This window comes from Branchiostoma lanceolatum, chromosome 13 (genome assembly GCF_035083965.1).
Source record: "Branchiostoma lanceolatum isolate klBraLanc5 chromosome 13, klBraLanc5.hap2, whole genome shotgun sequence".
NCBI classification, from domain to species: domain Eukaryota; kingdom Metazoa; phylum Chordata; class Leptocardii; order Amphioxiformes; family Branchiostomatidae; genus Branchiostoma; species Branchiostoma lanceolatum.
This window is the reverse complement of record NC_089734.1, coordinates 19,958,624-19,978,900: the sequence shown is the minus strand read 5'-3', so window position 1 is coordinate 19,978,900 and position 20,277 is coordinate 19,958,624. Positions and strand designations below refer to the sequence as shown.

General features: G+C 40.3%; 1 protein-coding gene across 1 annotated transcript; it reads right to left on the bottom strand.

Moving 5' to 3' along the window:
• Positions 1-5,682: 5,682 nt before the first annotated feature.
• Positions 5,683-17,761, bottom strand: LOC136446921 (phospholipid phosphatase 2-like). Its single transcript, XM_066445572.1, has 7 exons — positions 17,560-17,761; positions 15,401-15,561; positions 10,209-10,350; positions 9,438-9,603; positions 8,192-8,249; positions 6,053-6,229; positions 5,683-5,826 (listed from the first exon to the last, which is right to left on the bottom strand). The coding sequence occupies exons 1-7, from the start codon at positions 17,618-17,620 to the stop codon at positions 5,722-5,724; spliced, it is 870 nt and encodes a 289-aa protein (XP_066301669.1). The 5' UTR covers positions 17,621-17,761; the 3' UTR covers positions 5,683-5,721.
• Positions 17,762-20,277: the final 2,516 nt, after the last annotated feature.

Here is a 20,277-nt window from a genome sequence, read left to right as displayed (position 1 = left end):
GAATGATGCACTTCAACTCTCTTCATTCACAGAATGTAAGGCTATATTCAATCATTGAGACTTGTGATTAATTCTTACAGGCCTATTATTCTGAGGCATATTTTAAGAGAGCCTGCGAAAAGAGAGTAACTGTAGGAAATAGGATAGAGTGTATTTTAACAAAGTCCTCAAGTGGGATGTCTTAATCAAATTCCCACTATGTAAGATTGAAAATATTCTTGTGGACAACTCTTTATGTGAATGGCAGGTACTGACATGTACAACCCCTTTTCAGCATATTTTCTTCATTATTTCCTCTATTTTTGGTGTTTGTGAACTGTGCAAAAACGAAACAAAAACTCCCGGACACCACCTAAACAGTAGATGCTCCTGTTGTAAACAACAACATCCCAGTGCACTGGAATGGTGGTCTAATCACTTAGGCACACTTTACTCTGCCAGCTCTTCTTCTTTGGAAACACCCATATCTTTTTCCAAGAGGGTAGAATACAACTATTAATTTATTCAAGAGAGTCTACTTTGAAGAGTATCAATAAAGTGTGGTTATTTTCCCTTGAAAACTGCAAGAACTCTGGTAAGGATGACTTTTTACAGAAATTGGTGAACTGTAAACAGGCACCCCACTGGGCAGTCAGGCTGATAAGAAGTACAGAAGCCGTTTGTGGCCATGTGTTGGCTTCACATGTGTTGGCTTCACACTGTGTGTTGTTTTGGATGGAGGATAACAGTTTTTAAAAGTTGTTTGTATGGTGCAGTAATGTTGTAACCTCTCTCCCTGAATATCGGTAAACAATTCTACAGAGTTGATCAAACTTGCTATGCGAAGAAACAGTAGGAAAATCTACTTTCTGTATTAAATCTACTTTCTGTATTGACACTAAAACTACATAGTGGGCTTTAAGAGCCAATGTCTGTAAGGATCAAACAATAGTGCTCACGGTCAAAAAATCGATTTGGCTCATATTTTGCACAGAGATAGTACTTGGACCACAACCCCTGCAAATAGCTTTCTTTCCGCTCAACACCCATCGTTGCCATGGCAACAGCCCAAATCAAGTTTTGGGGCCATTTTGACATATTTTTGTACGGCGACAACATGGAAATTGTTTCATCGATATGTGGCAGTCCCTGAAAGTAGGTCATTCTTTGCACTTAAAAAATGGGATTTCTGACTTTCTTTGAGCTGATGAAAATGCCAAAGTGAGATTTTATTTTGGCTCAATTTTTTTTGTCAGATGTGGACCTTATTGTTGTCTATCAAAATGCATATTTTCAAAGCCTGGGTTCTTGTTTCATTGGTACGTGGTAGTCCCTGAAAGTAGGTCATTCTTTGCATTTGTCTCAAAAATATGATTTTCGACTGTTTTTCAGCTGATGAAAATACCAATTTCAAAATAAGATTTTTTTCTGACACAATTATTTTGACCTTAGTGTTGTCTATCCAATGAATGGTTCCATCGATTTTTCAAAGACAAAGCAACTGTTAAAAGATACAAAGGTTTTACTTTATGCAACAAAAATACTACGATCATGATCCAAAAATGTACCGTCGTACTATGGCAGCAATCCAACACGATACAAATTTACATCAAAGCGATTATCAAAATCTTAAGATTCATCAGATATGTGATACACAAACCATGTGAAAGTAGACTGAAAATGTCTTACAATTATATGGTCAGCAAATTGAATGTAAGTAGCTTAGGTTTCTCGAATCAAAGTATTATTAGTAACTTGCGGTAGTAGTTGCTAGGGGAATTACACTTTTGATAAGAGGGTCAATCCCCAGTCATGACAGCCACCATCACCCCTGTATACAACCTCTGGCTCTGGGACAAGTCAGGGATTGGTTCGGTGTTTGTGATCATCAATTGAAGAACTTACTAATTTTCTTTTCCTGAACGCTGGCAGAAGTGGACTTATTCATCTACCTTAGCCAAAAAGTCAGATTTGCGTCGGCGGTCAGTAATTGTTGATTTACATTTATTTCACAGCATTGCAAAGACAGCTGGAAAAAAACCTTTCAGGTATACGCAAACTCAAAATGGCAGTAACGATCGCACTAAAAAATAACAAGACCTTAGCCTTTAACGCCATTCGTTTGATGGACAGCACCGTGGTAAATTAATATCTGATCAAAAGAAAACAAATCGCATACATGTGACCTCAAAGACAGCCGAAAATTCCAAAGGCAAATATTGACCTACTTTCAGATACAGCCACACGGTAATAAAACAAGAACCCAGGCTTTCAAACCTTTAATTTCATAGACAACAATAAGGTCAACATCTGATAAACAATTGAGTCAGAAGAAAAAACTTACTTTAGTATTTTCAACAGCTGAAAGCCAAATATCCCAATTCCGAAACAAGTGTTAAGGACGACCTAGTTTCAGGGACTGCCACGTACCAATGAAACAAGAACCCAGGCTTTGAAAATATTCAATTGATAGACAACAATAAGGTTAACATCTGACAAAAAATTGAGACAAAAGAAAATTTCGGCATTTTCATCATCTCAAAGAAAGTCAGAAATTCCATTTTTGAGACAAGTGCAACGGATGACCTACTTTCAGGGACTACCACACATCGATGAAACAAGAACCCAGGCTTTGAAACCTTTCATTTGATAGACAACAATAGGTTAACATCTGATGAAAAATTGAGCCGGGATAAAATCTCACTTTGGTATTTTCATCAGCTGAAAGACAGCCACAAATCCAAATTTGAGGACAAGTGTAAAAAAATAACCTACTTTCAGGGACAAGTTCACGACAAGAAAAATAACGTCTAAACCTTTGCTAGCATGTATTTCATAGACAACAATAAGGTCTACCTTTGACAGGAAAATGAATTACAGAAACATCTTAGCTTGTCAGATATTGTATTTCAAAGTTGGGCACAATCCCATTTGTAATGAAATCACGAAAAGTGACCTACTTCTGGTAGCAACCACAGACTGTTGAAACAAGAACCCAAACTTTGCAAGCATTCAATTATTAGCTATTTGATGTATATATCTGTCCTTTAAATTTCAGGCGAAAATATTTTACAGTTTGAGCCTTCGTCTCAAAATTAGGCAAAAATTACAAATTTTGTAGCCTTAAAACATCATATTGTTTTGAGGACGCCCAAGTGCTTAAATCTATCTGTACATCAACTTCACACCATTTTTCTAAAAGTTTAGGCATTGGTCTAAAAAGATCCTATTGATTTTTTTTGCGCTACATTAAAGCATTAGGCAGTGAGCGTGCTCTAAACTTTGCCAATTTCCATGTTGTCGCCACACAAAAATCGATCAAAATGGCCCCAAAACTTGATTTGGCTGTTCCCATGGCAACGATGGGTGTTGAGCGGAAAAAAGCTATTTTCAGGGGTTGTGGGCCAAGTACTATTTCTGTGGAAATATATGAGCCAAATCGATTTTTTGACCGTGAGCACTATTGTTTGATCCTTACAGACATTGGCTCTTAATTGTTTTGCACGACTTGTACTGTAAAGTTCATTGAGAGTTGGCTTCGACAGCCTTTTATTTATCAACTACCATATTTGTATATCACTTGTTGCATGTGTCATATCGTATGTACCTTTGTATGGTTTGTCAATAAAGATTTTTTTTGTAAAAGTAGGTACCAATGATTAGCGGTTTCTCTTGCAAGTTAAGTTTGTGGCCAAAGGTTTGTGTCTAGATTTGTGGGTGACAATACGATCATCCCTGTTAACCTGAAATACGCCACCTCCAGGGCCAGTTTGTCTGTCTTTGCGATATTTCACTTCTTGCTGTGTCTTGATTAAGCCATAACTCTGTACCTACTATCATATCTGGTCTGTAGGTGTCAATTACAGTCGCCAGTTCAGCTTTTTTTTTGTTTCAAACGCTCTGACAGTTTACCAGCAAGAGTTTACCCTTGGTCTTTTTGAGACCATGACCCCTCATGTTAGGGTTACCCTGCTTAGATCTAAGTGGAGTGGATGCCATAGTGGTGTCGTCTATCAAGCTTGCTCCAGAGCTCAGTGTATCAAATGAATTTACTGAATGAAAAGCATAATCAGTAATGCCAATCATAGCTGACGCAAAGTTATGCGAGTATGATTTGTGGATTTCTGATATTGTGTACACCTGAGAACATAGCTCAGTGCAGTCTTTATTATACCATCTATTGCAGTCGTCGCAACAAATGGCAGCATGAACATTCTGTACAGCTTTATTGCAGCTCCCACAGGGAAGTAGAGGGAGTATGTAGGGACGTATTGTTGTTAAAAACTCAATTTTGTACTGGTGTGATCCGTGTTTTGAGTGGAAGTATTGTAGAATGATCCATTATGTATGGAGTTGCATGTGGAAGAGTCTGTTCTTGCATAGGGGGTCAAATTGGGAAATTTCCATTTCGGACTCGGATGACTTTGAAATAGATCACTTTTGGGCAGAAGCATTTTCTTGATATTTCAATTTGGCCAAGTGTTATTTTGGGACAGTCCATTTTTTGGAGAGGAGTTTGGGCTAAACATGCTGTATTTTCTCGCAAATGCCGCCTTTCTAGTAAGACATAGATTATGCAAATAAGAGCATTATTTGCATAATTTATGAGAATATGCTACAGTACACTTCTTTGCTTAGATAAAACTTTCATACTTTGAACAACGTATGTCTTTTGTATAGAGAAGATAATCAACAGTTTATACAATTCATGCAAATGAAGACCTTTGTTGCATTATCAATGATAAAAAATTATAATACGTCATTTGGCGAAGGTGTGAGGTCGTGGAACCTTAGTTTACATGTTTACAATATTACTCTATTAGCAAGCATGCACAAAGGGAAGCAGCCTCACAGTTGAACGCTTGGTTCCGATTAATTGCTAACTGGGAGACCCCAGTTTAATCATGGACCGGACACCACGGTTGGGGCTGCACCCGTCTTTCGAATTCGGAAGGGGCATAAAACGGGGTCCCGTGTTCGAAGAGGTACCTTAAGCACATTTAATGGGAAGGGATAGTAGACTTTCCCTGCAAATAGCAACCCTGCTACTGAAACAACAAGGACACGTCCTGCCCTATGTACCTCTAGGCACTATTACCCCTTGAAAATGTCATGGAGGTTATATTTTCAGTAGCGTTTGTTTGTGTGTCTATCTGTTGGTGAACAAGATAACTTGAGAACGGCTGGATGGATTTGTTTCATATTTATCGTGTGATGGTAGGGTGTGACCAAAACTGGAAAAGGTTAGATTTTGGAACTCTTAGCAGCTTCTCTTAGCAGCTTCTATAGGTACTGCAGCGGAACTTCCCGTTATGGAGGATATTGGCATGATTAATTAAAAAATTCTATCTGAGCAGGGTTTTTTTCAATGTATATCTTGTCCCCGACATGACATGGCCTTGACATCTGGGTAGTAGCCTTTGCCTCCCGGTCAAACTGGGGTAGGTTTTGGCCCCCTAACATATAATTTTAGAACTGCAAGGGCGTTTTTGGCAAAATATTCTAAAGAGGATGACCGAAGACAGGAAGGACAGATTTCCATCATTTTAGGCATGCAGGTAGCTTAGGCAAAGATGTTCACAATAAGACACATTATGCAAATAAGGATGTAATATGCATAATCAATTAGGATATTATATAATTCCATTGTTTTCCATGACTGGGCTTCAATAAATATAACGCATTGAAACATAAACAATCAGAACAGCTTTGAATATTTATTGAGGTATGAGGTCACCGAACTCAGTCGTCCTCTGAGAAGGGCACTCCTGCTGTCGCCACGTACCAGGAGCGAGCCCGGGCCGCCGCCGTGCCACGGCCCCAGAACAGGTCAGACACAAACAGGACCTGGGGCGGTTGGAAGAGAAGCATTGAATTATGATATCATATATTCGCACCTTTTCTAGCTAGAACGATGAATGATTCTGAGTACTTGTGGCTCTATTTGGATCAAACACTTGTAAAGCAAGACCCCATACTAGCCCAAGGACTAAGACCACAAGACCTATACCAAAATTAGATAAATCATCTTACTGATTTATCTTCTTACCAAATACAAAGACTCTGCTCTCACCATTATTGAAGCAAAGCTTACTCCCAGGGCAAGCCCCCTGTTCACTTCGTAGATGTCGTGATGGTAGATTGCCACCCGGCTGTAGGAATGCCAGACAGCGAAGGCAACAAACGCTGCCTGAACCGTCGGCTTGACGAGCCAGGGCCCCCGCCACTTCCACCGGGCCTGGATGTATAACTACTTAAAAAAAGGAAAACAAGATCTTAGAGATTTTGATATCACAATGCTAAGCAAGCACATATACTTCCAAATCCCCCACCCCCATTTACATTTTGCTAACAACTGTTACGTCTATAAAATATTAATAAAGATTATTCCCTTTTTGGGGTAGATATTGACAGATAAATGACTCACATCGCACTTGTTCCTCAAGAATGGCAGGGTTCACGATGCAAACATCAAAACGGTTTGATTCGTCTTGGTAGGCCAAGCAGGATTATTTGTGAACATGAACGAAGAGAACAATGGGCAAAACAGTATTCTACGCACTTATACATGAGAGGGTGTTTTCTCGAATATTAACATTATAAAGTTTTAATTTGGCATGAAGGACCATATGAGACTGAAGCCAACGTGAGCAACAATCTTTAGAATTTTCGCGCGCGAAGAAGAAACGATAAGATGATTCGCAGCGTCCTAGCCCTGACACAACATTACGTCTACTCCATAATTAACCTAGCGACCAATGGTACTGCAGCGGGACTTCAAAGTGTTTGAGTTCACGTTCTGGATGTGCTATGCTCGTGACTTTTGAGTGGTGGATAGTCCTTGGGGCAGGGAGGAAGTTGTGTAACTGCAGTGGGCATGTTTGTCTAAAGCTTTAAAGGAGGAATCAAGTAGAGTTTGGTGGATTTTCATTGTTTTGGGCTGGCAGGAATCTTTGTTGATTATCAAAATATTGAGACACACTTTATGCAGATCATGGCCTTATTTACATAACAACGAGGAAAAGTTGAAACTTCTTTTTTAATTTGCTATTTCTGCGATGTCGACCTTTATAGGAGGACACCATATGGACATGGTGACTATGGCTAGAATAGGGCTCAAGAGATGGGCAGTGCTTTTCTTGATGAGCTGATAACTCTGACATAGAGAGGAACAACAATGTATGTACCAATTCAAACTCATAAATACCACTAAAATAGCATTTTTTGCCAATATAATGCTTCCATACCTTGATTGCTTTAATGCCTTGATCTGGCCAACTTGTTTTATTTGGGTAAAGATGATCAACTCATGCAATATATGCAACCTTGTTTAATACATCATTTGTAAAAGTTAACATCATTTGCGAAGGTCGTGGAACTTTAGTTGACTCTTATTGCCAAATCTCACAGCCTGTTTCTTCGTAGAGACAGAAAGCCTGATTGGCCCATTGTGACGTATTCTAATGCAAACTGGCGGCTTAACGCAAATTGGGCCGCGCTCACATTAATACTTTACGAACGGACGCTGACTACAGATTGCTGGCTACTGGCGGCTTAGGGATGCTGGAACGGGCGCTGGTTAGAAGCTTTTGGGAAACATCATGGTTAGGGCTGTGTGAAGAGACCTACACTCGACATAGGAATGCACTGGCACAAACGGAGGACTGTTTCTTGCAGTGAGACACCAGTTTTGGACTTCGAGTTGTTGTCATCGAAAGCAAGGAGGTTTGGTACTAGATGTGGGAGTGATTGGTTTATCCTACAAATACGCACACCGGAGCGTATCCGCACTAATATCAATTCCTACTTGCTCTTGATTGATGGAAAGACAACATTTTCAACATATATCATCAGTCCTACCCGCACAGATGAGCATTCATGCCAATTTTCGGGGTAAGCTTCTCCTCAAACACGGGACATCAGGCTCAACCTCTGATTGTCATTATTTGTTTTATTACCTTTCTGTATGTGTGTTGACGAAATTACAATTTTCACATCATTTTGGACAATTTTCCCCAAACTGTTATCATCTTCGCCAAGATGGTTATATTTTCGGGTCTAGGTGCACGTGTGCCTTCGTGTGTGTGAACAACGTAAAACAAGAAGCTGTGGATGGATCTTTGTTATATTCGGTTTGTAAGTTGGTTCGATAAGACGGTCAACAGCTTCTTACAATATCCATATTCAAATATAAGTGCATAACTATGCTTACCGCAAGGTAAATTGCTGTGTAGAAGTGTGTTGCCGTGTGTCCAGATACAAAACCCAACCTGTGGTAACGAAATGATTCAAACTGAATATTTCTTATATCCGTTCAATAGTTACTATAAGTTGGGTGAACAATGAAGTTTGAGTCGTGGTGCGATGTACTACGATATAGATTTAACACTAGTCTGATGATTGGTGCAAAATATAGCTAGAATTGTTCAAATTTTGGTAAAAGCATGAAACTTGGTATGGTGAACCATGAGTATGTACTTAATATATTCAATGGTGGAGCCAATTCGAAAAGCAAGTTTCTTATCAACGGTTGCAAGGAACCAATTTTCCCTAAAACATAGCTACATTTTTCACTTCTGTGCCATGATACTTTACTTCAGATGGCTAAAAGTTGGCAAAGACATGCAACTTATAGCTCTTCATAATATGCTGTGTGAATAGTGGGTCAGAAACAATGCAATTTTCTTAAGGGTGTTTGGGGCAATTTTTGAGTACAAATGTCTATTCTGGGGTAATTTCTGACTATTAGCACATAAGTAACATCAAAACTTGATTAAAAATAAATCTTATGATCCTCTTTTAAATGCACTATATTTAAGTTGTTGATTTAATCATCATTTTAATAAAACAATTTTGCTACTTTTAACAAAAAAAATATTTTTGGGTGTTTTCCTATATCAATCATGTCTTATCTTATCTTATCTAACAATGTTGGAATTGCTACAAACAAACAGTTTAGGATCTTTCACGTGTTACACTATACTTGTTCTTAGAATTCCGTAATCTACTGTACGAAACTTGCTGTTTTTACTAAAAATGTCGTACTCTCTGATTTCAGGACATCAGTAACAATATCAAAACATTCTTCAAAACAAATCTTATGATCCTCTTTTGAATGCACTATATTTAAGTTGTGGACAGTTTTAGAAAAAAATCAAAATTGCTGTTTTTTGGCACTTTTAACCAAAAATGTCTATTTAGGGCACCCTCCTTTAGCATGGTTTAATTATTAGGTTTTAGAGACCATCTAAGCCATGTTTCTGGAACACATGCGCCCAGCTTACAATCATCGGAAGCCTCAAAACACACAAACTTTTTAATTCTGAGGAAGATTGCAGGAGGCCAGTCGAAACTGAATTCGCTAGTCATTGTTTTTTGGCAAAGTTTTAACTCTGTACTATAAGATTTAGATTTTGATATTCGTGATATGTAATGTTCCTGTTCTCTATGACACTTACTTCGAATCTTCCATGGTGTATTTGTCTCCGGTACAGACGTTGGGAAACAAAAGACCCTTGTTGGCGGTGCAGGTAAAGTTGAGGCCGCACACCTGTAGAAAGTAGGGCCTGAGTTCCCCAACCGTGTACTTTGCTATGTACACAATGGATACCTCCGCGCTTAAACCTGAGGAGTGTACGAAACATAAAGGAGTCAAGTAGAGTTTCACATGTGCGCATTGCCATCTCTTACATGACCTCCCTTTAACTAAGACCATGTTGATTTTATTATATGGATGACATCCTCTGGGGACCCCAAAACTGATGCGAGCGTGCGAATAGAAAAAAAAATTGCCTTCATTATGACATACCTATCCTACCTAATAGATTCTTCATTTATGTTCTTTCATATATTCTTCTTGCCTTTAGTATTACAAGCGGCTTTGGAAGAATTTTTTTTTGGAAACGGGCGAAAATTGATGCTTCTGCGGATGTTATCCGTATAATAAAATCAAAATTACGTAATTGTAAGTTGATTGGACATATTCATGGGTATAGAATTATGCAATTCATGAAAAAAAAAGTCTGAATCGAATAGACTAACAATAAACGTCTCTTTTTTATGGGGAAAACTTTAACTTTTTTCCCATAACGGATGAAAAATAAACACATTTGCGACCTCCTTTGGCTTAATATGAACTTACAGTGATGTTATTGTTATTTCCTGATTACCTGTTTTATTTATCACTCAACAACCCGCTAAATTGGGGTCGTTTTACAGAGATTGCTTACCGAAGAGGAAGATGACGTTGTTTTTGAAGAGTCGAACGAATAAATTGGTGAGAATGTCCCTGTACTCCTGCTGATCTGCATTCCCTCTGTCGTTGAGTGAGCCTTTCTCTCGATAATATAGCGTCAGCTCTCCTAACATAAACTAGACAAGAAGCAAACAAACGTTCTATGCAATAGTACTTGTACTTGCAAACATGCATCAGTTAGAAGTTGAAAAACGAATATTTTGACATACCTCGAGGTTGGTAAAATGAATACCATATAGATATACACCTATCTAAGTCTTAAGTTAAAATCAATTTTGCGTTTCGGTTAAAAGACTGAGCAATTCAAACTTTCGAGATTTCAGAGATCGGACAAATTAATTTGAGTCTATCAATTAGCATGTGTGTGTTATGTATATTGTATAGTACTTTACAAGTTAGATGGGAAATATATATTACAATCAATGCCTAGGTAAGTATAATTGCTATTATTAGAAGAGCGTTTTGAATTATATGTGCCGAGGGCGAATATGTCAAAAATGTAGCTTCAGGAGTGTGGTCTGTCGATGTTAATGCTGTTGACTGTGGTCGATATTTTGGTGACTGTGGTAGCTATGCACTCCTGTCCATCGGCTGAAATATGGAGCTGTATAGGATTGACGTCTTGTGTAGCAACAGTCATCACCCTCCTCCTGTCCCATGTCTGTCTGTTCTAAAGGCCGTTGCTTGTGGCACAAAATGTTTAGTCTGTTGTTTGCTATTCTGGAAGGTTTCCACGAAACCGAAAACATCGACCGCTTGTGTTGATCTGTCAGCTCACATGTCTTTTAGATGTCCGGTGTAGGAGTATGTTCAGGAACTTGACATAAATTCAAGTATCGTGGTCTTTTGTGTTAGGTTGTTGTGTAACCTTTGGTACAGGCAGCTGTTTTAGGCGTTCCATTTCATTAAGAACATATATTTTGGTTTAAGGTAATTTCCTTCGCCGTAGGCAGATGGGTATATTTCTGGTCGGGATTTGCGGAATGGTGGTGTTGGCAATATAGCTCTGGATGCAATGGACGGATGTCGGTGATTTTTGTAGGTAAGTTACTGTTGGGGAGACGAAGGTCAACTTCGAAGGTGGGTCTCCTGGGGTGTCCCTTTGGTGCTGCAGTAGACCTTTTTTCAGTTTTTTTGTTGGCGGCATAACTCGAGCGAAATTAGGTCGTGAAGAAATTTAGTAGGTTGATGGGGGTTTGGGAAAAGGAGGTCAAGTTCGAAAATGGGTCTTCTTGGTGGTTCCCACTGTACTTCAGTGGGCATTTTCTATAAATTTGAAAGAGGATAACTCAAGCAGGGTTTGGTGGTCCTAAAGATCCATCAACGTTTCCGACACATTTAATGCCTACAAACACACAAAAATGCAAATTCCGCTGCAGTACTGTTGGAAAACGCCAGGTTTACGATGTATGAGCTTGACCTTCCTTTGCACAACCACTACACACCTACCAAAATTCATGAAGATTCGTCAAAGGTTTCTCGAGTTATGCTCTTGACATACATACAGACCCACCCTACAGATGTCGTAACCGAAAAAAATAATCTTCTCGGCGAAGATAACAAACAAACTGACATACACACCAAAAACAACACATACTTTTACGTTGGTACCTAATTTGTGCCGTACAATTTTTCAACAGAATATTAAAGCACAATTTCTGTATCTTTCTATACGCTGCGCCCAAATCTTTGTACTTTCTTGTCCTCTTAAGCAACCTTATAGCTTCTCGTGATTGACAGGGTATTTCTTTTGTAGATGCATGTCCACCCAAAAAGTTATTTTTGCCTCCGCAGGAGCAACAATTGAGCAATTAGTCTCCAAATAATTCGCAAATTGACCAATTAGGGATGTATTCATTCTGCACACACTGAAAAACAAAGCTCTGTCTCTGTGGCTGGGGGGTTATTTCAGCGGGTATCGTATTTTCATAAAAAGATATTCTGCTCTCATCAAAGAAGTTCATTTTACGCAAAGGATGCCATGGTTGCCATGGCATATATCACACACAGTCTCATATAATTGACTACATCAATACATTATTAATACATATTCAAACAGACCATCCTGTCGACCTTTTGATGTGAAGCTACAAAAGACAGAACCGCTGTTTGGAGAGCTGCAGTCGTCGTCAACATCCGTTAGCAGAACGCAGCATAGAGGATCTGATCCGACAAGGATCTGATATTGTTCGTTTGCTTGTCGCTAATAGTCAGTAGCCGAAAAGGTAGGTCAACCGATTTCCTATTTCTCAAGTAGGTAAAGGTAGTTACATAGCCTTTCTGAGGCCGTGGAGGCAATGGGTTGTTATCCACTGTGTCTAGGCAATGCAATGTCCTTGGTCTAGGGCACGGTATTGGATACCAGGGAGACGAGGCCATGAATTCTGGTGCGATGGTGGAGTGAGCGCGGACGGAAGAAGCTCTAATGACGCAACGAGTGTACAGTGACTTTCGTATACGATCGTACGGTCAACTACAAAATAGAAATACAGATTAAATCTTTATTACTTAAAACTCCAGACACCGAACCCACAATGTTCTAAGTCACTGTCCCTTGATCTGTTCCAAGAGTCTGTCTGTGTGTGTAGTGTGTGACGAGGATAAGCCGAGAAAGATCTGACGTAAAGCCACTAACGGGATGTCTCTATTAGGGACTTAATACCTCGCTGACCATCTTAGTCTGGCCATCACCGTATTCGGGTATGGTTAGGGGGTATCCAGCTAGCTGTAACAGTGAATATATCTAAAATTTAGCTCTAGTTAGCCTGCAGTCCAGCCTTGTTAGCGTTGGGCCGCTCCTGGCGGCTAGCGGACTTCAGCCGGCTAGCTTTACCACAGGAACGTTTCACAGTAGACCGGGAATTTACAATGGTTGTGTTTAAAAGGAATTAACGTTGGGTAACATAAATTCGGGATTTTTCCGATAATGGTTGACAGAAATCAATCTAGCAGAACAATAAACCATCCTTTTTTTCTATTATTCTGTCAGTATCATGTACTATCTTTGCACTAATCATATATATGGTAGATTTTGTCTCTAGTCGTGCTGACACCATCATCAAATATTTCAACTTGAAACTACCGTCCGCCGCACGCACAATGACAGTGCTGTCGGACAGGGGTGAACATTAATTCGGGAGAGAAGATTCGTCTTGAATATCTTACCGCTAATTACATTTTATACAGCAGCTATTCGTTCCATCCTTGGCTTGAGGAGAGTGCTATGGATATAGACGTGTCCAAGTAAAAAAAACTACACGAAAAAACGGCCGTAACCCACACATCAGGCCTCCGGGAACAACCCGTGTGTTGAGTTGGTAGAACGTCACTCAAAGTCAACCCCCACCGTCATGGAAATTTGTACATTATTTATCGGGGCGTTAGCTGGATGCCGTAGAAATGGTAATTCTACTATGTCCATGTGTTTCTGCTTGTGCTAAGAGCAAACTTTGAGGAAAATATCGCCATCATTCCACTATCACACACAACATTTAGACAAAAAAGTGTTTCTCGCAAACGTTTGTCGTCTGCCGAATAGCAGGATTCTGGGTAACGAATATGGTGGTGGGAAAATTCACCGTAGCCATTGGTTGTAGCAACAAAGAGGCGTTCTGATGATTAATCACACTTAGATTCCAGTTGTAGGTTAGCAAAAGAGATTCTAATAAGTATTGTATTGTAAATAATTGTGTTGAGCAGGAAGCGGATGTGACATTTGTCTTATAAACCAGCGAACAACTATGCAGTATAATTCTCCCACGAAGCCCTCAGACTGTGACAATAAGGGGCGGAGAGTTTTTGACGTAGCCAACTTCTAATGCATGGTTATCGAAGCTTTTCAGACAGTGTTCTGAATACGTTAGTCTGTCAAGTGTGCATTTCTAGCGGTATTACTGATGTTGCATCTAGCACCTATCCCTAAATACCCCGTTTTCGAAAAATCCCGAATTTAAGTACCCCGCGAATTTATGTTACCCAACGTTATATTAAGCCTACAAATGTAGTATAGCGTATATGTACTTTGACTTGTAATGTGTAAGGGCTGATCCATCTTGAAAACTGCAACAAAACTTATTAACCTCACAAAGACACAATCTGGAGAAGATTCTTTACCTTCACCGAGAAGGTTATATTATCGGTTACACCAGCTGTAGAGTGGGTCTGTTTGTATGTATGTCAAGAGCATAACTCTAGGAACCTTTGATGGATCTTCATGATTTTTGGTAGATGTGTAGCAGTTGTAGGAAGGAAGGTCAAGTTCGAAAATAGTTTACCTGGTGTTCTTCTACAGTGCTGCATTGGACTTTGCACGTTTGTGCGTTTGTATGTTAACAACATAACTTGAAGAACTGTTGAGGGATCAGCATGATTTTTGGTGGGTCAAGGTCAAGTTCGATGATGGGCTTCCTAGTAGGTACCTAAGGTACTGCAGCGTAGCTTGAAAGTTAGAGGTCAAATTTTCTGCAAGTGCTAAGGTCATGATTTTTGTGTGGTAGATAGTCCATACCACATGAAGTAAGTTGTGTAGGTTTGGGTCCCCTAGCGGCTTGTTTGGAGTTGCAGTGGGTGTCTTTGATTTGTTTTGACCTTCGGACATGAATAACTAGAAATGGGGTCTACGGATCGTCGTCATTTATGGTATGTAGATAGCTTCTTTGATAATGAGTCGGCAGTCCAGGACAGATAACAGGGCCCGTAAGACAGGACAGTTGGACGACAGGAGTAGGGAGAGGAGGATGTGAGTGTGGAATAAAGATCGTTCCTGTGCGTCTGCCCTTACTTCATCCAGAACTCTTGGAGTCTCCTTTCTCTACACATATTGGAGTCTCCTTTCTCTACACATACAACACTGATTTCCATAGGATTTGTAGGCCATATCCAACATCAAGGATGACATTATTCAATCAACATGTACGCGTACGCGTTTGCGCCAGATATATAACCTTCTCTTGAACATGCAAAAATAATTCTTCAGACTCTAGGATTTTGTCGCAAGGCAATCAATTATGTCTGCCAATGACGTCACAGTAAACATGGCAACCAGTTGATCATGGCAATCTTCTCTAATCACAAATTCAATAGAGTGGCCTTGTGGTTAGGGTTCTTGACTCAGAATCCCTGCCAGGTCCCGATAAAACCGAAACAAGAGAAATCCATCCTACTCACAACTATGATGGACATTGCAATGAGGAAGCCCCAGTGGCCGAGTATCCGGTGGCCCCAGGACCCGGCCCGGTACGGGTAGGATATCCGCCGGTTTGTGCAGTAGAAACCGCTCTCGTTCGGCTGGATATCAGAGAATATCAGGATAGCTGCAGGCATTAGAGCTGCGGGAAGGGAAGGATTTTGTGATATTGATAGTAAAGGAATAGGAATAAAGTTTATCTACATCATGCAGGCTTTGATCAACTTTATGTGAAATGACTTTGATTGTCTAGGTACAGGAAAAACAACTTAGCAAATACAATTTGTTAGTTCTGTTCTGATTGGCTTGATATCTACTAGTACAAAATGTATGTACTCGAATCTGTTTTCATCATCTTGCTTATGCCCCCATTCCACTTGGACGGCGCTCTCAACGCGCTCTCACGGCGACCTCATTTTGGCCGGATCGCCGTGAGAGCGCCGACAGCGCGGCGAGAGCGGCATTGAGAGCGCCGACAGCGCGGCGAGAGCGCCATGCGCGCCGTCACCTCCGCGATGGTTTTGAACATGCTCAAAACCTTCGCCGTGAGAGCGCCGAGGATGGCGATCAAAAAACAAGCGCGGAGAGAGCGCGGAGCGAGCGCAGTTAGCGCCGTGAGAGCACTGTGAGAGCGCGGTGAGCGCCGTGAGAGCGCCCAAGCTTAAGGTGGGATCAAAGGGCCGCAGCGAGCGCTCAAGGATCGCAGCGAGCGCTCTATGAGGATTGAATGGTTTTAACTGTAGTTCAAACAAATTTAATTCTTGAAGTGGTGTATCTTGAATTTTGTGGTCAAATCATAGTTTTGCTCGTGGGTAATACAAATTGACGAATAACTACAAGTACTTGCTTCCATTCAAATTAAATTCCCTCCAAGTTTTATTGTCAGTGATTCAAAATGTGTTTCAAAATTCTGGGATTTGCGTTTCTATTATAACGTAGAATGATAAAATATATTCATTGGAAACAGTTTACATGACAGACAACACAGAAAACACGAGTTTAACATACATATATTACTTAAGACACACACTGAGAGACCGTGCAGCGACTACAATTGAATTTGTTCTCCCCTTGATTTTATCATTCAAATATGATGCAAGAGGTAAATGTATGACTGAGAAGACAACAAAGCACAAAAAACGTAACAAAAATTCCTTCTTTATCTCTGGAATTCGTTGAGTAATCTGTGAAATCTTAAAAAAGTTGCTGACATGTGACATTTTGGTCGCGCTGAGAGCGCGCAAGGGTCGCCGTAGAGATTCCATTTGAGCACATTCTCCAGGAGTTCGGCGCCCTCACGGCGCTCTGGACCATTTTAGGTCGCCGTGAGAGCGCGGTGAGAGCGCCGTCCAAGTGGAATGGGGGTCTTACATGCATGCATATATCGAGACTTATTTTCCTCTCTCCGAGGACTGAACAAACCCCCGGTATCCATTCATTCTATTCAGAAGCATACCTTCTGGCAATGTATACTTAGAATATAGCAAATGAGCTGTATTTGTAGTCAAATGTGTGCCGATTTTGCAACAACAACAACAACCACCTGGCCATGACAGCAACAACGACAAAATACAAGATATGCAAGATAACACTATAGTACAATTGTTTAGAAAAGCAATGGTCTCATAATGGTAATAAAAGGCAACTGTCATTGAAAAACATAAGTTATGAGAATATTCAGTATTAGAACGGTGAAGGATTTGAATTCACTATCAGTAATACCGTTAGTGATGGACGCTAGAACTGTCAATGAATTCAAGAACGTACTGGATAGGCATTGGGCCAAAGTAAAGTACACCGCGGATACTTCTTGTAGCTAGAGTGGAGATCGGCACCTACAGGCCGCTGGAGCCTTCTACCCGAAGATGGTATGCAGGTATGCGGGAATATGGGTTAGCCGCCAGCTATGGTAGAGGCCTTAAGTCTAAAGTCAGATCCCCAAATTCGTAGGCTTGACAAAAGATCTAACTTATACAACAAGACACAATCAATATTTTCTTGATAAAACTTTTTCAAATGCATCCATATCATCTGTCACTATGATCTGAACGAGAATTTACCAGAAGTTGGTCGCATCTGCATGTAGGCCCCCCTCCCCACCAAGACGGTATACATAAGTCCGAAACCATGACGCACTTACCTAGTGGAATGCAAATCAAATCTATGATCATAAGAAGCCATGTTCTCGCCGACGCCACCATATTGAGAAGTTTAAAGTCTTGAGGTGAATTTTTCACTGGAATGAAACATCGGAGAACCTTCTCCAGACAGGAATGTCACTACAGCAAGCGGCAAGCCTGTTTCTTGCTCCGGTTAGCTCCAGACTTTTATGCAAATAAGAACAGGTCTGACTGGTTTTGGTCAACAAACTGAGTCTGCTAAATTGGCTTACCGTGTTTGATTTGCAGCCAACTTTGGTCGCTTATGGTGAATTTTTTTCTTTCTCTTTCTTGTCCACGCAAGGACAAGAAGGAGAAGGACTGGAAATTGAACGGCTAAAGGTCACATTGGCACAATTCAACGCAGACCTTAGTATAGATATGTGCGCGCATGCTGGTTAACTGAGGGGGAGAGGCCATGCATTGTTCGTTGTAGAAGAGCTTGTATTTCATTTTATGGGCAACAAACATTTGATTCTGCCCAAGCATTTTAAAGGAAAATGACGTTTTGAACAAATCGGACGACATTGGATAACGCACGTAATTTGGTCCCAAGCCCAATCTGTACCTGCCGGTGTCGATGCGGCAGCACTGTTCATTAATCTTTGTTAACTATGCATCACGTGTAACACGTTACACTGCCCGGCCTACAACCGGAGAAGAGGGGACCTGCTCTGCCACCTGCACAACCTGGCGCGTGGTAGCCTCGATTTTAACATCTTACTTCAACACGACCAGAAATATGTTGATTTTACGTAATCATTACTTATATTGCCGATACCAAACGCTTTGAATTGCCCTTTCCTTAGTACTGTATATACTTTTAATGTCCAATTTACAAATCTAAATATGACGTTGTTTTACACTTTCTCTTCCATCCCGGACAGCCCGACACCAATGCCGGATTGTTCATCGTTCTGTTTTTGTATTTGTTATTATGATATTGATGATGATGATTGTTAGTTTGAATTTTCCATTAGCATTTTGCTAGGGTTCATCACCACTGTGCCTTGAACCTTTTCTTATTGTTTGATGAATAACGAACAATAGAAGGACCGTTACTATAATGGACTTTGAGACAAAAGTGCAATTAGCAAGCTTGTTTAAATGATGACAAGCATCTATGATTCGCTCTTGTTATCACGTGACCAGCTGACTTTATCCAAAAGGTATTTCATGTTTTAAATCAAAAGATAGGGACAAATTGTGAACAATTACAGTGAAAAATTGAATCCCTGGAGCTGATTTTGTTCGGGAGTTCCATGATTGAATTGATATTTAGACGTTGTTTTAACCATATTCGGTACCGAGGAAGTACATAACGACCAGACAAAGCAAGGCCTCGAGGCTTTCTGAAGGCGCGCACTGGAGCTGCCGCCTTTGGTGGACTAATAGCGTTAAATATCAAAGCCTATCGCCGGCTCTGTTGGAACTCAATCATATGCTCATATGAAGAAATAAAGATAGCATAAAGTGCATCAAGGAGGGGGGAGGGTGTTCTCACTCAACTTTTATATCAATACTGGGCAGGCAGGTGCTGACCGACATGTTGGTTTCACAGTTCAATGGACCTTAGCTCAAGTGTGCACGACGTGTTTTCAATATTGGCGGCAACTTAGCATATATTCTTCTAGTTTTCCCTTATATCAGAAATACACACTTAAAAGAGGTTATTTGAAAAGGTCGGAGTACCGAAAACGTTTGAGTTATGATAAACTAGAAAGAAAACTCATGCTGGTGCCCCCCCCCCCCATGCCGTCACGTAGCAACGTTCTACATGTAAGGAGTTATGATGTAAGAAAATATTGTAATGTTAGTACTATAAAACATACTACGACAATATGATAATAATGAAAACGAAGTCATATTGAACAAGTAATTCATGTCCAAAACAAAAACACCCACTGCAGTTCCAAACAAGACGCTAGGGGGCCCAAACTTACACAACTTAATTCCTGTGGCATGAACTATCTACCACACAAAAATCATGACCATAGCACTTTCAGAAAATATGCCCCAAAATTTTGAAGCTCCGCTGCAGTACCTTAGGTACCCGCTAGAAGGCCCATTATCGAACTTGACCTTCCTTTCTGTAAGCCCTACCCATTCACTAAATATCATACAGATCCATATACAGCTTCTCGAGTTATGTTGTCAACATACAAATACACATCCCCACAAAGCCCGCTGCAGGACCGATGGAAAATGCCAGGGGAATGATTTTTGAACTTGACCTCAGTTTTCACAACATCCACAAACCTACCAAAAATCCTGAAGATCCATCAACGTTTCCGTTACTTTTTTTGCCTACATACATACAAACACACAAAAATTGAAATTCTGCTGCAGTACTGTTGAAAAACGCTAGGTGAACCATTTTCGAACTTGACCTTTCTTTGTACAACCACTACACACCTACCAAAAATCATAAAGATTCATCGAATCTTTCTTGAGTTATGCTCTTGACATACATACAGACCCACCAAACAGCTGGCTCAACCGAAAACATAATCTTCTCTCACGACTGAGTACTATAGTACTCGGCGAAGATGATAAAACGTTTTATGCGTTCGTTGCAAGTGGTCAGTCTGGGGAAGCTTTAAGTATATAAGGTAAACTTAATCGACATGTAGAAAGTTCTGTAACAGTCTCTAGCTTAAACTAATCAGACAGGTGTTAGATATCCTATGCGTGGGTTA

Bases quoted from the DNA above. Each gene is read 5' to 3' on its own strand.
- LOC136446921 (XM_066445572.1), bottom strand. From the start codon at position 17,620: ATGGTGGCGTCGGCGAGAACATGGCTTCTTATGATCATAGATTTGATT. The intron at 15,562-17,559 runs GTAAGTGCGTCA...CCCTTCCCGCAG, and splicing joins TTTGATTTGCATTCCACTAG to CTCTAATGCCTGCAGCTATC. The intron at 10,351-15,400 runs GTGAGTAGGATG...CTTCTTGTCTAG, and splicing joins TTGCAATGTCCATCATAGTT to TTTATGTTAGGAGAGCTGAC.